We start from the raw sequence: 17,838 nt of genomic DNA, 5'->3' as shown, positions 1-17,838 counted from the left end.
GCTTATGCCACTCTTGCAACTTTAACTACTGTCTCCTTGCTTTCAGCTTTTCATAAGATAACATATACCATGAATAGTCAAATTCATTTTCTAAATTCATCATTGAAATATCAAATGTCTCACGTATATACTATGTTAAAAATGGGCTAAATCTATCGGATCATTTTTTTTGTAATTATTAGATCAATTTGTTTATCCATTTAAATAGACGAGTTTTATTCTTAAAATTAAATCTATTTAAAATTTGAGCTAAACACATTGAATCTGATTAATCTAAAAAAATAACGAATTAAACGGACTAGTTAAATGGCTGTCAGTTTATTTTTTTTATAATTTTTTAAAAAAAATAATATTTTTTTCTATTATTTTTTTCATTCGTATACGTCAACTAAAAAAAATTATTCAATATTTTTAATTTAAAAATAATATTTGTTGTCAAAATATTTTTTAAAAACTCAAATAAAAAAATAAACGAATCCGTCTGTTTAATTCATCGGAATGATCATAAACGGTCCGAATTAAAAAATTATAACTCATAAATAAAACGAATCAATCTTAAATGAGTCGAGTTGACCTATACGATGGTTCTAATAATAGAGTTATATTATTCTTATAGGTTAGGCAATAATGTATTGATTTTTTTTTCCAATTAGGGGATAACATATTACATACTACTAATTTGATTTATTGCTGTATTTTTTTAAATATAATTTTTAGTCGATCTTCTCATAAATAAAAAGTTAGTTATTCTCTATGACATGTTAAATGATTATTGAAAAAAATTAATTGTGTCATCATAATTAACATCTTTTTAACCTGAGTTTTAAAAATCAAATACATAATTATAGCGAAACTAATTTTATAAATTATAAAAAATTTTAAATAAATTCCAATTTATAATTTTTAACATTTTGTTAAACTATTGAATTTATTAATCAGTTCTAGAAAAAAAATCCAAAGATGAAAACAAACATAAACCAAATCATACACTGATGATTTCATCAGCTTTTCAATCTCGACACGTTCTTTTTAGTTTTTTAATTTTCTTTTAGTTAGAACTAAGTAAATATAATAAATTGGATGGTTTGAAAAAAAGTTAAAAATTATAAATTAAGATTTTTTTAACTTTTGTAATTTGTAAAAAAAATTATTATAATTGAATAATTTATTTTTAAAACCCAGGTTAAATAAATAATTAGGGTTAATTATAATGATACAATTAAATTTATCTAATAATTATTAAATAAATTATAAAGAACAACTAACTCCTTATTATTTATAAAAAGATTGGCTAGAAATTACTTTTTAAAAAATAAGTATAAGATATATAATGTTTCGAGAACTAAATTAATGCATACGATATATATTTTTCAAAATCTATTTTAATTATATGTATACTAATGTGGTTTTTTTAAAATCTTCTTGTTTTGGGTACCACTTAAAATCAGCTGGTTCCCATTTAAACATTGTTGTATCCAAATTAAATTTAAAAGAAATTGGATGAGTGAAGAATAAACAAAGAAAGTCCCCAATTTAAATATAATGGTAATAAATTGTATTCAAATAGTTACTAATTAATTACATTTTATAATATACAAATAAGTTTATTGTTATTATTTAATTTCTAGCGAGTTGATAATGGAGTTGAGCCAAAATGGAGAAGAGAACTGTTTTGTCAGCCCTTCTATTGTTAGACAACCACTCACTTGCTTTGCTTTCACATATTCTCTGTCTCTATCATCTTCTGCAATTTTCATTTTCTTTTGGCATTTTTTAATAATAAATCAATAACGAAAGATTTAAGATTGGGTTTATTCCATAAAATTATGTACAATGGATAGTTCATAGAATAATTTCATTCAATATTTTGAATAATTTTATCCAACTAATTTAATATTTGATGAATATCAAATCACGTTAGTTTATAATTTTTATTATTAGAATTTTGGATATTCAATTTTTTTGGCTTAGAAAAACATTTTAATTACTCCAATTTTTATCCCCCTATATCTCCTAGTCTTTGGCATTTTGATTTCTAAGACGTTCAATTCAAGAATCAAAATTAAGGGTTAAAATTTCAGATTTTTAAAGAATTTGAGAGTTCAAATATCAATTCTCATTGTCAATAAAATAAGAAAAAAATATTACTTATCTTCCCTGTCAGATGTCTATCCATAATTGTATTGGAGGTAATGCTAATAACTCTATGAATGCCAAGTTTAATAGACATGTCATGTGAATTTAGTGCATTAATACTTATTATGCAATTTTTCAACAAAGAATATTTTTGAAGTTAAACAATACTATCTTTTATTCTCAAAATGATAAGTGTTTACTTTCATGTGTCCAAATCAAATAATATTATTTTTTTTAAAAAATATTATATTGTTATTTGTATAATTTTTTATAGTCCAAAAATACATTCTATATTTTTAATTTTTTATCGATTACTTTTAATATTAATAACCAAAAATAGTATACATATAACAATTTTTATAATTTTTTACAACATAGCATAATAAGCCAAATTAAAGAGGAATCATGACACAAATAGTTAATTGTAAATGAACAATAATAATTCACCTTATTATTATATCATTACTAAGTAATAAAAGATTGCATCATCACTAATACCGCAAACAAATAAACATCACTGATCACACTCACAAACTTTAAGCTTGAGCTAACACTTTTATTTATTTTTTTTGTTTCAAACTATGATATTGTTTATAACATTCCAGACACTAATCAGTGATTAAACTTAGAGGCCTCATCAGTTTAATTATCCACATAATTAAACACACACAATAATTAAATGCTTTCATAATCCATATTGCTTCTTCAGACAGTTGCAATGGGGCCCAAGCTAAGGTTGGATGATGCTTCCATGGCCTTCATGGCTTCAAACCTAGGCTCCTTAGCTTGGAACTTGAGACCAACATAGAGCTTCATGTAATCATCAAAAACAAATTTTGGGTAAACTTGGCTTGTCTCATCTAATTCCTTCACCAAAGCAGGTGCTGGAGAAATCAAAGCATCATTCCCTGGATTGTAGAATGATGCTAATGACATTCTTGTTCCATCTGTTTGAGCTATCACTCGGTGCATCACACTCTTGTACTTCCCATTCGTTATCACCTTTTATAATTATATATATAATAACAAAATTATTAATAATAATACACCAAAGTCTATAATTGATTGCAACGTTTTAATTTAAACTAATACATACACTATTTAATGTGCTGACAATAATCTATATATATATGATTGTGTAACTTTCAATAAATTGGTATCAATCTCTAAAAATGCACTTACAAACAAATATATATGCTAATATGCATAGATACATATAGGAGAGTCTTTTCTTTTTGTTAAAATAATTTTGGTGTTGATTTCATATAAGAAGACAAGAATCCCACTAAGGGAACAAACTGAAGCAAAGTCCTATAAGAAGGATAACATATTTTTAGAATCGATAATACTAGAAAAACAAAAAAAAATAGTTCTGACTATTTTTGACTAATTTTTTTGTTATCAAATATTTCAGTTTTGGAATAATCTTTGGTTAGTAAGAGATTAAAGTATGTATGAGATTAATTAACATAAAAAGAAATAAATAAAATACCTCAAGTTGATCTCCAAGGTTGATGACAATGGAGTGGCGCATGGGTGGGACATCAATCCATTTGTCATCTTTGAGAAGCTGAAGACCACTGACTTTGTCATCTTGGAAGAGAAGGATGATGCCCCCAGCATCTGTGTGGGCTCTAAGGCCCTTTATGAGCTCGGGCTTTGGGCATGGAGGGTAGTTACTAACTTTTGTCCCAAAGTTTGGGCCCTTTGACCCATGGAACACCTTCTTCAGGTACCCTTTCTCAAGCCCAAGATTCTCACACAACAAATCAAGAAGCAGCTCTGCCAGTTTCTCTAGTTCCTTTGCAAACTCCTTCATTGCTTCTCTGATAAGGTTGAGGTTAACGATTTTAGAGAAACAAACAAAAAAGACATAACTTGTCTTATTTAGAACAAGTAAAGATAAGATAAGATAATAAAGACTAAAATTATAATTGAATTTATGTATTCTGTTAGGCTAAATTTGTAAGTTATGAAACTTCTTTATTGTTATTATGGATTAAGGTGGAAGAATAATTTAATAGTACCTATAATGTTGTGGAAGATCAGGGATCTCAGAAATGTTGGAGGTAGGAAGATGGCGCAAGAAGAAAGTGCTTTCCCAATCTAAGTCATTGATTTCAGACTGAGCAGACTCCAAGCCTTTGCTTGCCACCATTTCTTTGAACCTCAGCTCCATACACTTTTTGTAGTGTTCTTTTGTGAGCTTCTCCACTTTGTCCATCAACTCAATGGATATTGGGTGATTTATCAACTTCAAAAAAACAAACAAAAAATATTATTAGCACAAAACAATATATACATGTAAAGAGAAAATAAAGTTTCATTTTATTGTATGTATGTACCTCAAAGAAACCCCAGTTCTCACAAGCATCTTTGATCATCTCCATGGCTGATGCTCTCTCTTCGGTGTTAAGCTTTGACATGTCAACAATGGGAAAGTTCTCTGCCATTCTTGTGTTGGTTTTTTCTCTTTAGGTTTATCTGGTCTCTCACTACAAGTTATGCGTATTTGAGTGGTTCTCCAAAGTGCAATTTATAGGCCTTCTTCAACTTCTAGGAGCCCCTAACAACCATGGACGGAAAAATTATTAACAATATTTAATAAGATTTTTTTTTAATTATTCCAAATTACTTTTTTTAATGATGTCATTATCATACCATTTTTTAGTTTTCATAGTGGGAAAAAAATAGTATTTTGTAATGTTGTTGGAGTATGATGTGTTTAATTAAGTTGCGGAGGACATAAATCAGAATATCAGATTTATTATTTAAAATATAAATTTGTATACCTTAATTTTTTAAATTTAAAAAAAATTAATATACATATTTAATCTTTAGATTTGTGTACTTATTCTGATCGAATTTTCAAATTTTATTTTCTTTCTTTTTTTTAAATTTTATATATTACACCAATTCTTTCAATAATTATATATTACACACAAATTTTTTTTATATAAAAAAAATTAGCCGCCCTATATACAGATCGGCGGATTTAGGCGTAACAATTTTTAAGTGTGTTTTTTTGGAAACATTATTTATAAATATTATTAATGTTACTATAACGTGTTATTAGCTTATTTATGTGAATTAGTACACATATCTTAAATAAAATTTTAATTTTTTAAGTTAATATATACATTTGTTTTCAAATAATTATGATTCGTTTTATATACAGTTGCACCCTTTATGTTTTGATTTTTTAAAATACAGATACTATAAAGTAATAAATTATACTCATTAAAAACTATTTAAACGTAATAATAGTTATTTATTGAGTGCTTTTAAAGACAAAAATATTTAAATTTTATAATAATTTCATTTGCCTCACTCTTTTTTATTCTTATTGAAACTGTAATTTCTTTTTCTAGACATTGCCTTCTTTTTTTGCTATTTTTTATTTTTTCGTTATATTTATGTCATATATGTAACATCTATATATAGTTAATAAATTTTTATAATTAATATTTTTTATGTTCAAATTCGGTGAGTTATACAATAAAATTTGTTGAACTTAATATTTATAATTTTATACGTATAACATCTATAATTTTATATTAATAATATCTATAATTTATACTTATAGTATCTATAATTTAATACATATAAGGTCTCTTTTTAATAATTTTTTGCTATTAGTTAATACTTTATGTCCTAAATGTAGATTACATTAATCTTATATATATCCCTTAACCAACTATATCTAGTTGTGAGCTTTTAAATTAAATTCTTATATTTTTGTTTAGCAATTGTTATTATGAATACTAGCTTACATTCTAACATTCAATTTAATATATTATTAAATAGAGTATTTATCTAACATTTTTACACACATTTTTTTATATTTTTTGTAGGTTTAATTTTATTAATAATGTCAAGGTAACGTTTAAACATAAAATTTAAAAACTTAAAGGTAATTAAAAAGTACTTAAATTGTTGAGTATAAAACAATTTAAAAGACAATCACAAAAAAAGTTTCAATTAAAATAGTTTTAATCGATAAAGAGTTAATTATAATTTATATATCAATAATAAATTAGTTATATGTTAATTCTCAATTAATCTTTTCTTTTGATAATATTATACAATTAGAATAAAATTTCATTTAGGTTCTCATACATATGTGCAGTGTACAGTAGTACTAGTAGCCAATGTGTTGAGTTAATCAAAAGGACAAAGTAACGTGAATGTTTGTAGATAAATTAAATATGTGATGCTAAGTTCGATTAGCTTAAAATAATGAAAGGAATTTAAAGTTAAAAAGGGGAGGTTAACACTTCAAGTATATTTATGTTGTCTCTTACTTTTCATTTTATTATTAACAGAGATTACGAGCTTATGAGGTATATATTGTAATGTGAAAGTTGAAATTAAAACACCAATTTCACTATTATAAAAATAACTGCTACTTTTTTAAAATAAAATTTGTGAATAATTTTTAGGCTTATTTTTTTTTTGGATATTAGAAGCATGTGTGTGTTGTGCCTTGTCGTAGAAAAAATGTAGGTATTAGACATAAATAATGTAGGACAATTTTTTCTGAAACAGGGGATAAAGAAATGGACCATCTGATTTCTTTATAAAAAATTAAGCCTACTAATTAGACAGTTCAATTAGTGTGGGAGAAAAATTTAAATTTTTTAAATTTTTAAACACAAATCAAAAGGTCTGATTTATATACCAAAAAATTAAACAGTTCAATTTTTATTTCTGATACTATAATTATATAAAATACTTATACATTCTATAACTACATTTTACACCATTTTCTCTTCCACATCTAAATTAAAAACTGTAATTTTTATCATTAAGTTTTCACAACAAAAGAGAGGAAATGAATAGAGCCACTTGAGTGGAATATAGACATAAAATAATTAAGTTGGCTTGAGTGGAGTGGGAAAGAGGTAAGGAAAACTTTAATCTCTCGGGAAAAGGAAAGAGAAAAATAATAACTGAAAGGGAAGGGAATTGGTTTAATATCTCACTGTTCTAAAAGGCAAAACAAGAACAGGACTCGTGGAACATGAATGTGTTCACATACTCATGGACCCCTACATAATACTCATATAGCGTGTCACCATCACTCATCAATGAATTTTCTTCATTTTTGGTGGCAAATAATGGGGTTCTATTAATTGATATGAAAAGATTTATTTCCTTAATTTCTTAAGGTCAATAGAAGTTTTACTAGAATAATATAAACTATGCACATTATTCATGTTGTTATGAAATTTGATGGAATAATAAAGATCGAATCTTACGCTTATAATTACATAAAAATTTTAGTATCATGTCATATTAAATTGTTTGTCTCAAAAATTTAAATTTATAATTAAAAAAATACATAAATAATTATAATTTTAATAGATATAAAACTCTAAAGTGTTTGGTTAAATATGGTAATGTTAAGAGGAAAAATAAATAGTCAGAATAATAATTAATAAATATTAAATAAGATAAATTTTAATTATTTTTTATTATCAAATATTTTCGGTTAAATATTTGAATCTTGATAGTATGTATGAAAAATATTTTGTTAGTATTAAAATTAGGCAAGATTAATTTAATCTGAAAAATTTTAGATAAGAAGTATGCATTGTTTAATTAAGAAGTATAAATGTCAATATTTGTAGTTTAAAAACATAATTAGTGTTAATGTAAATGTAAGAAAAAAATAAAAAATATTGATCACTTAATATTTATCTATTTTATTATTTAATAATCATTATTTTGTTGTAATATCTAAAAAAAAACACATATTAATAAGAAAAAGAAAAAGTAGAAGATAAAGTCTATGTACTTTTTTATTTCACTTCACTCGATCTTTATCCCCCTCCCATCAAGTACGTACATTCTTAAACATTTGGTGAGAAATTTGATTCTTGGTAATATATGAAAAAAGTTTGGGTAAAGTATATTTTTTGTTCCTAAAATTTGATAAAAATTTTAAAAATATTTTTAAATTTTATTTTGTTTTAATTTTTTTTAGAAGTTTTTGATTTGCATCAAATATATCCCTAATGACTAATTTTTCAAAAATTTAAGACCAATTTAATAACAATTTTATAAGAACAACCCTTAACACAAGCATAATTTTTATGCATTATTGTTAGAGTGATCTTAATTTTTTTGAAAATTTAGCCGGTATGGGTATATTTGATGCAAATCAAAAACTTTTGAAACAAAATTGAAACAAAATAAAATTTAAGAATTTTTTTAAAATTGTTGTCAAATTTCAGAAGCAAAAAATATACTTTACTCAAAACCCAAAAATTTTATATATAATATAAACGGCGTATTTATTTTAATTTGAAGTATAAAGCAGCATGCATGATCATGAATGATAGATTTTGTTTTGTTTTGTAATAAATAAATGCTAGAACTCATGAATGAATAGTCACTAGAAGAGAGAATGAGGATAAAATTTTCTTCGGAAATTGACCACCTAACCCCACATTCAGATATGGCTACTCAAACATGCGCCACTCTTTTTCAAGTTTTTTCTTACTTATTTATTACTTGTTAATTAATTAATTAATTAATTAGAGGGGTTATTAATTATTATGTGACTCTGATTCTTGTCGTTTTTCTTCTTAGGAAGCATGGACACATTAATGTGTGATATGATACATGAAAAAGGATCTACCTACATCTATGATTAGTAAACATCCTATAGAGGATAGGAACTAGATAGATATATCCATATCAATTATTTTTATATATTCTAAATTAATATATTCTTTTACTCGGCAAAATTAAGATTTACCTAATAATTATATTGATTAAAAAGTTAATTATTATTTCTATTTTATTGCATTGCTAGCTATGTATATACTATTTGTAGATTGATGTCGTACAAGGACAAGTTGGAGTAAGTAGAATATAGACGCACATGCATTAATTATTTAATTAATAAATAGATTGCCATATTAGCATATCAATATTTAATTAATAATATATTATCACCACGGAACCTTAGATGTTAACCTAGGAATAAGAGATACCAAAATAGAACATGTTGCAATGCAAGTTGTTGAATCTTGTTAATTTTTGCTATCTTATAAAAAACTTTAAAAAAAAAACAAACTCTCCTCCGAAACTAAATTAAAAGATTTTATTATAGAAGCTCTTCAGCTATAAATGTGCATATAGATATTATGGAAAAAAAATATAGGTAAATAATTTTTAATTAATTAATTTTAAATAATTGTAATTAATAATTATTAATTTTAACTTCTTTTAAATAAAATTTAAATAATCACCAATGATAATTAATTAATATGGAGTCCATCAATTTAAAAATATTTGTTGATTTATTGTTAGTTAGATCCTTATTAATATGTGTGTCTTAAACATTAAAAGTAATAAGGTGTAATTATTATGACTTGATAATTTTTTTTAGTTTATGATTTGTCTTTAATGACCATATCAAAAAAGATAAGTCACGAATCAAAATATTCTTTTTTTTTGTTTATCTGTTTATAAATCGAGTTTATGCGAACGATATGAATTTTGAATAAAACATAATTTTCAGTTAAATTTGCTAGAAATAAAAGACAATTTTCTATTTACAAAAATTAGAGGAGTAATAATATTCACTCACAACAAGTATTAATACTACCATAATAATACTAAATAGCAGTAAAAAAATCACATAAACTAAAAATTAGAAATAAATTAACACACCAAAATTTTTAACGTGAAAAATCTTTTCAATGAGAGAAATAAAAATCACGAGTCACCAAAATTAGGATATAGTTTCACTATGATAAAAATAGGGTACAAGAGAGTCACAAATTACTACACAAAATGTGCATACAACAAACCAAACAATCCAAATTTCAAAACTTTTAAAATAAAAATAAGATGAAAATACCACAAAAAACAGAGTTAGTGTGCGTGACCAATATCTCCAGCTACAGACATTGAAATGAAGATCTAAACAGTGAAATCAAAAAATCAGATGTGTAGAATATACTGTTTAAATTTGAGCTCGATTCAACGGTTAACGAATCTGCAGCGACTAATTTACAGAGACAGCTTTGTATATGTGCGAAAATAACTTTTTCTCTTCTTTTCTCTCTAGTGTTTGGTGTTTTTCTTTTAAAATGACATCTCTCTCTCAACCCTAACTCACCTCAGCCATTTTAACTATTCATGGATTTAAATACTAGTATTTAAACTTTTTCTCCAGATAAAAAGAAAATCCAAAAACCCAACAAAATTATATATATGTTATACCGTCATTATATTTATTTATAATTATAATATGATGGTGATGCCTTGGAGGATAAGATCATGGGAAGTAATGGCTTGATAATTTATTACTCGTTCAAAAAAGCACCATAAAATATCTATTATCTTCATAATAAACTAATAATAAGGTCAAGTTTACACATAATAACTATATACTAGATCAAAAATTAATTATATATCATTATTGTAGTGAAAATTTTTTCTTTCAGTTTCTTAGAAATTAAATCACATTACTTAATTAAGTATATATATATATAGTTGTGTCAATTATAAACGTTATGAGGCAATATGATGTTAAATAAACTCATCATCATCATCAAATATTTAAAGAGTAATGATAACAATGCTCAAATAAACAAATCCGTCCCAAATACACAAAAATAAACCTCTTATAATAAAATTGCACGAGTAATTAATTAACTAGAATGAAAAGAGAAAATTGATTGATGAAGTCATGGTGGCAGCGCAGCCAGCATAGTGAAGAAAAATGACAACACAAGACACAGCCACCGGTGTAGTGGATGCATGAATCAACAGGGGCTGCTCCTCATTATAATGTTTCTTTCTTTCTATCAATTTCCATTTCGTTACTCTTTTTTCTTTTCAACCATTTTTTTTTTTAATATAGCAAATGCCTAAATTCATCCGAACGTGTGTTATTATATTTTCCTTTCCCTTTCTTCATTTTCTCTTTCGTGAATCTTTGTAATTAAGCTATTGTCACCTTTCCCACATTTATAATTATTAAGTCAAGACAAATAATTAATATTCATACGCATTATTATTCTACATGTTTTTGGTAGATCAATGACGTGATCGCCATCGCCACTTAGAGATTTTCCAAATAAATTATTAAATATGAAAGTAATTGAATTATATGACATAATGAAATCACATTAAACATGGTTAGCATCTAATTATGCCTTTGACTTATAATGCTCTTCTACTATTAACACTCCTTTTGTAATTAATGTTTTATTCTCAATTATGGCAAAGAGGCAAGACAACATTATTATTATTATTATTATGATAAATAAACCCCGAAAGGAAAAACAAAAAAGTAAAAGGCATGGCGATTAAAGAGAGTTATTGAACGTGTGGGCAATAAAAATGTGTCCCCTCCACTGGCAGTAGTAAATAATAATAAAGGAATAATCAATTATCCTAATCAAGTAGGAGACATTCAGTGAGAGATTTCGGAAAATGTTTGCCATAAAAATAAAAATGATGATTATCATTCTCCATATAACTCATCCACACATCCTAATTAATAATAAGCAAGCTGATCCAATAATAACAATAATAATAATAATAATAATAATCCTTTGCTTAATGTTCTATTTTAATTTGCTCTGGATATAATTTGTATGTACATATCAACAACTCTCGCTAAGCGTGTATTAGTAGTAGAACATTTTCAATTAAAGCAAAATATTATTATTTGTGATATAACTACATTCCTCATCAATAATATTATTTGTGGATTTGAAGATTTTAATATATTATTAAAATAAGGTTTTTATACGATTCGTCCTACTTTCAATCATGTGAATAATTTTTTAATAAGATTATAAAAATCCAGAATCTAAAATATACTAATTTATTTATTATCTTTAGTAATAGGTCATTTTCTAAGAAGCATTGCATTTCTAACTACTCTCTCTTTAGCATGCTTGACTCTCAATTAAGCCACTTAATTAATAATTATTTTAATTTAGTTAGTCTTACTTGGAGCTTTTATTTGACAAATAAAAATATATATATATATATATATATATATATATATATATATATATATTATGTCTAAAAAAATTGAATTAGTATATTTTTTATTTTTCTTGTAAAAAAAACACAAAATCACTAATAACATAACATATTTTTTTATCTTTATTATTATTATTATTATCATTTTTTTATAATTGTATTTTTTATTGTATTTTTTTCCTAAAATTTTTGTATGAAAAAAAATTAAACTTTCATAATTTATTTTTGTATATTTCGTTTATTACCAAATAAAATACTAAAATATTAATTTTTATATTTTCATTTTTTATATTTTATTTTTAATATTTGGTTTTGTCCTATATCTTTATAATCAAACGCAGCTTAAGATACACACTACACTTCATTCGCTATTTGGTTCAAGCACCAAAAAATATTTTATTATTTCAGCAAGCTAAAGTCAATATGTAAATAAATCACATTGTTATGAAATTATTTACTATAAAAGTCTAATTAATTATAGTAAGTTATTATTATTAATTTCGGTGTTTAGTAGTAACTAATGATTATATTATTAATTTTTCTTTTCTTTTTGCATTGCAAACAATGGGCTGTATTTTCTTGTCGACCCAAAAAATGTTACAGTATCAGTAGAAGTTAAAGAAAGAAAAACAATAATATATAATGAAGAATAATAATTGATATTTTTTATTATAAAGGTATGGGCTTAAGAGTTGACGGTAATTTGATCCATCAACTTTCGGTATTGATTTCACATGCAATGTTGCTTTTTCAATGATAATGGTAGTGCCAGATTGTGTCTCATTTTATGATGAATCAATTAGCTTTCACAAGCAATAATTCCATTGGACCTTAAAATAATTAAAAATTAAACAATGTAACACAGAATTCAGGGTACAAAGGAATGTTTGGAAAACAACACGAACCACCGCACGCCTCAATTCCTACATTCTCTTTCTTTTTCTTTTTCTTTTTTTTTTGGGTGTGTCATTTCGACAAAAGGCGATTGTTTGATCAGTGCAAAGTGAAAGAGATAATTGGTTCATTAGTATTATATTATTATAATTAAAAGAACTTGCATGAGTACTCATCAATAACTCATTATGGGAGTGGGTCATTAATTTCATGCATTTCCGTCAAAGTTGATTAATTCACATACTGGGATGATTAACAGTATTTATTCTAACCAACTTGGGTTGATCGAGTGGTCAACTCACTCGTCTACTTAAGCAAATGTAAGGAGTTCGAATCTTGCTTTATACATTCAGCAACTCATTGACCAACAATAGACCCTTAAATGAAATTTCAATGCGACAGATTAATCATTGGCCTATAAACCTGTCAGGCTAAAAAATCCGTGGATAAAAAAAAAAGCAGTATTTATTTTATTATTCTATTCATCCAACCAAGGCAATTTGAAAATTGGCTAATTACTTTAAAAGAGAAAAATTTAGAAAACTATAACTTGATCAATGGTTAACCAAAACTAACTAAAATACTATTATTGTTGTTTTAAATAGATAATTAAAATTATTATAGTATTTTAAATGCATCACATCTTTAAATTTAGTATTTTTTATATTTGATATTATTATTATTATTAATTTTATTAGAAATTAGTTAATTTTTTAAAAGACTAAAACAATCTTTTAGAATTAAATTTAAAAAGACTGAACAATCTTTAGGTTTAGGGATGTTTAATTGTGTTATAAGTTATAAATCTAAATATGGTATCAAATGACTAAAATATCTGTTTAGTTTATCAAATGCGCATTAGTGTTAAAGATATACTAAGAGCATTTTGAAATAAATTAACCTTAATCCTAAATGTTATTTTAATTTTTTTGAAATTTTAAATTTCTAATATAATCAAACAACCTTAACCATAAAAAGTTATTTTAGTATTTCTGAAATTAAATTCAAATATATAATATCCGATACCATTAAAGAATCTTAATTAATTATATAAAAATATTTAGTCATTCTAAAATTATATTTTTAATCAAACTCAAAAGGGTGATTTCGTATTTTTAAAATCAAAATCTAATTTCTTATTTTAATATAATCAAAATAACATCTTAACCAATCCTATAAAAAAAATTAGTTTTTTTAAAATTAGTTAATATATAATTTACTTAATGGAGATAAAACACACAGCACATGTGGGAAGTAGCGGGACAAAATAATAGGCAACATATATTATCTCAATTTGTGTGTATTATGATGTGGGGTATTTTTATGTATATATGTTGCACGCACTAATTTGTTTCTTGTTCGCAATTCCATGAATTTGTTCTTGCTTATCTGATTTTTGTTGATACCAATGTTAATTATATTGACAGATAAATGTAGTGCTGTAATCGTGAAAACAACGACAATCAGGGAATCAACAAATTAAATATCTCACTTGCAAGGAATTCTCATAATGTGGGACACTTTAATTATATTCCCAAATGCCATTCATCATTTTAATTTCAACTTGTGTTTAGGATTTACTCCAAATATAGCATTTTTTCTAATTCAGTATTGTTAACACTATTTCTTCCGATCCTATTTTAACCCGGTTAGTTTTAGACACCAATAATATATCATAAATACGTAGATCATTTATTTCAAAAATTTAAATGGATAAAAATATATATATAAATAATTCAAAAATATTATTTATACGTCAAAATCAGTCACTAAAATTAATCACTAATATATTGTGTATAAATATATGCATGTGAAATTTAATTTATTTTTAATATGTATTTAAATTCCAACATATATTTTATACTAGTGACTGACTTTGGTAGCTGATTTTGGTATACACTTAGTATAATTCTAAATAATTGTATTTATAACATATTTTTTTAGGTGAAAACTCAGATGCAGTCGACTTCAGGTGAAATTAATAGTTAAGAGCCGTTAGATGAAAATTTAGCTAAATCAGTCAAAATACCTAACGGCTCTCAATTTTCAACTTCACGCAAAGTCGACTACACCTGAGTTTCCACCATTTTTTTTAAATAAAAGTCTTTTTTAAATTTGTTTAACTTGTTGTATAGACTTTTTTTTTTCTTTTAGTTTGTTTCATGTTTTTTTTTCTTCTGAGATCTACCAAAAATCAAATCTCTTAATTTTTTAATTATAGAAATTTTAATATACTATATTATGATTTTTTTAAAAATTTAAATTGATAAAAAAAATACCTGAATAATTATATTTCTGATGAGAATACTCCAGCATAGACTATATTTTTGTTTTTGAAATCTTATTTTTGCATTGAATTTTATATAAAAATATATATATACATGAACCTAGATTTTGGAATCAAATTTTAATAATATCGACATCATAGTCAGTCATCTTATATAAGCACCAGTATTATTATAAGTCCTACAATACAAAATAAATATTATTAAAATAATAATGCCTAAAGCTTAAATAATGTAAAACTTTAAATTTAAATATGATTGTTGTTTTTGTATTATGAGTGGATAGGCAGTGTTGGTTCCAATATATAGTTGAAGATGAGATGAAGATTCTAGTTAAATACCAAATGCACATGATATGCTGTTCATCTCTCACAACCTGACAAACCTTTGTGGAACCCATTTGAGCCTTTTATTTCCATGCTTCCTCTCTTCCTTTTTCTTTTTCCCAGTTATGATTTGTGACTTCAACTATAATGTCTTGAGAAAAATGGAATCTTTTATAATATTTTATGTTTTATACACTTCTTTATTTTTATTGTAGAAAAAGGTAAATTTCTAGTCTCATTTATCATCATCTTAATATTAAAGAGAATCCACCTACAAACTAAAGGGGTAACTTTAAAACCATTTTGTCGAATAATTAATGCGAATATTTCTGATCAGCTCACTCAAGTTTTGATGTAGCTACCATAATTTTTTACGGAATTGATTTTGTTTACTATTTACACAAGTTAATTAATATTTAAATTGTCCTCTAAAATTATATTTGTGTCTTAATTTGATTCTTAAATTTTAATTTTTTTTAATTTGATTTTTCAATTTAATATTTATGATTTACATTAATTTCTATCTTATTTTCATCATACGTATAACTGTTAACGATGTGTTGAGATAAACTAAAAACTAATATATATCTATTAATGCTAGATTATTTAAAAATTATTTAATTTGGTAATTGATTTTTTTATCTCAATTTGCTCTCACAAAGTCTTTAAAAACATCCTAATTTTACTTAAAAATAAGATTTTTTTTATTTTTAGAAAACAAATTGAGGTGAAAATTTTAAATTGGAACTTTAAATAACTTTTAAAAAGTCTAAAATGACAGAGTTTATCATATGCTGTTAAAGATTTTGTAATAAAAATATAAATAAGGACTAACGTTAATCATGTATATTAAATTGAGGAATCAAATTGAGTAAATTAAAATTTTAAAAAATAAATTAAAATTAAATATTAGTATAATTTCAAAAACCAATCTAAATATTAACTCAATTTTATACTATTATATTAATAAAAATAGAGTATTATTGGTTTACCATTTATTATAGTAAAAAAAATATATATCTATACTATGTATGAAAAAGTCACCCAAAAAATACTATATACGAGAGGGTTATTGGTTTGCAACTTTTTTTTTAAATATCATTATTTATTATATTCATAAAAAATTATTATTTTTTAAATTTGAACCCAAAATTTTTTAACTAAGTTATAAGTAATTTATTATCTCAACTAATTTTATTTTTATTAATTTTACATATATTTAATAAATAAAAAAGTAAATTAATAATTACATTAGTATATATATATATAAAGATATTCATTAAATATATAATAGCGTAAATAATAAAGTTGTGAAACAATATATTGTCGAGCTACAATTTGAACAGTGTGAATATCTTTTCGTGACAGAGACTGATCAATATAAAAATTATTATTACTGTTTGAAAGAGATTCTAATATGCATCACTCCTATAAATGACACTAAATTCTTTCTCAATTATTATTCCAAACGGAAACATGCGCATCTCTTTTGGAACCTATATGTTGCTAGCTGTATGTTAAGTACAATATGTATCTGCTTTTTCAATTATTCATCACTACCTAGAATATATTCATATTTTCAGACGGCCGGTGACATGCATTCAAAATCGTACAAATTTCTCAAGTTTTGTAGAGTTCCACAAATATACATCTATCAATTATATTAGGTACACACTAAAATTAATTATTAAAATAAAATATTAATATAAAATATATATTTAAAATAAATTAAATCATATATATAATTATATATACATATACGTGCAAATCAATATATATGAAAGAGAATCGAATATATTTGTAAAGTTTTGAAGAGTAGTTCCATTGGTCATGTAGAACAATGACCACTGGATACATATTTCAACCGAATAAGCTAAAGAAAAGATTATTCTTTTGGAATATGTATGTAGAGGAGGAGGAAATTTTATATTTTCCAACTTTGAATCATTAAAACTTTGATATGATCAAAGTGATTCCCATTAGTTCTAAACAAATCTAACATTAGCATTATAGAGCTCCCTTGAGTACATCTTCAGTATCCATGTATATAAAATCAAGATTTGTTTTCACGTAAACAAATTTATGTTTCTTCCCATCAAGGATTATTCATATAATATATTGGATTATACCTATCCCGGCCCTACAACAACTTTCAACTTTTAACTAAAATATGCAAT

The 17,838-nt window shown here is 24.5% G+C and overlaps 1 protein-coding gene across 1 annotated transcript; it reads right to left on the bottom strand.

The window, feature by feature from the left end:
* Window positions 1-2,668: 2,668 nt before the first annotated feature.
* LOC130976249 (1-aminocyclopropane-1-carboxylate oxidase-like) lies at window positions 2,669-4,709 on the bottom strand. Its single transcript, XM_057901054.1, has 4 exons — window positions 4,482-4,709; window positions 4,164-4,390; window positions 3,629-3,962; window positions 2,669-3,138 (listed from the first exon to the last, which is right to left on the bottom strand). The coding sequence occupies exons 1-4, from the start codon at window positions 4,587-4,589 to the stop codon at window positions 2,842-2,844; spliced, it is 966 nt and encodes a 321-aa protein (XP_057757037.1). The 5' UTR covers window positions 4,590-4,709; the 3' UTR covers window positions 2,669-2,841.
* Window positions 4,710-17,838: the final 13,129 nt, after the last annotated feature.

Source organism: Arachis stenosperma, chromosome 4, assembly GCF_014773155.1.
Source record: "Arachis stenosperma cultivar V10309 chromosome 4, arast.V10309.gnm1.PFL2, whole genome shotgun sequence".
Classification (NCBI taxonomy): domain Eukaryota; kingdom Viridiplantae; phylum Streptophyta; class Magnoliopsida; order Fabales; family Fabaceae; genus Arachis; species Arachis stenosperma.
Note: the sequence above shows the minus strand (reverse complement) of the source record. Positions and strands in the feature narration are given on the sequence as shown.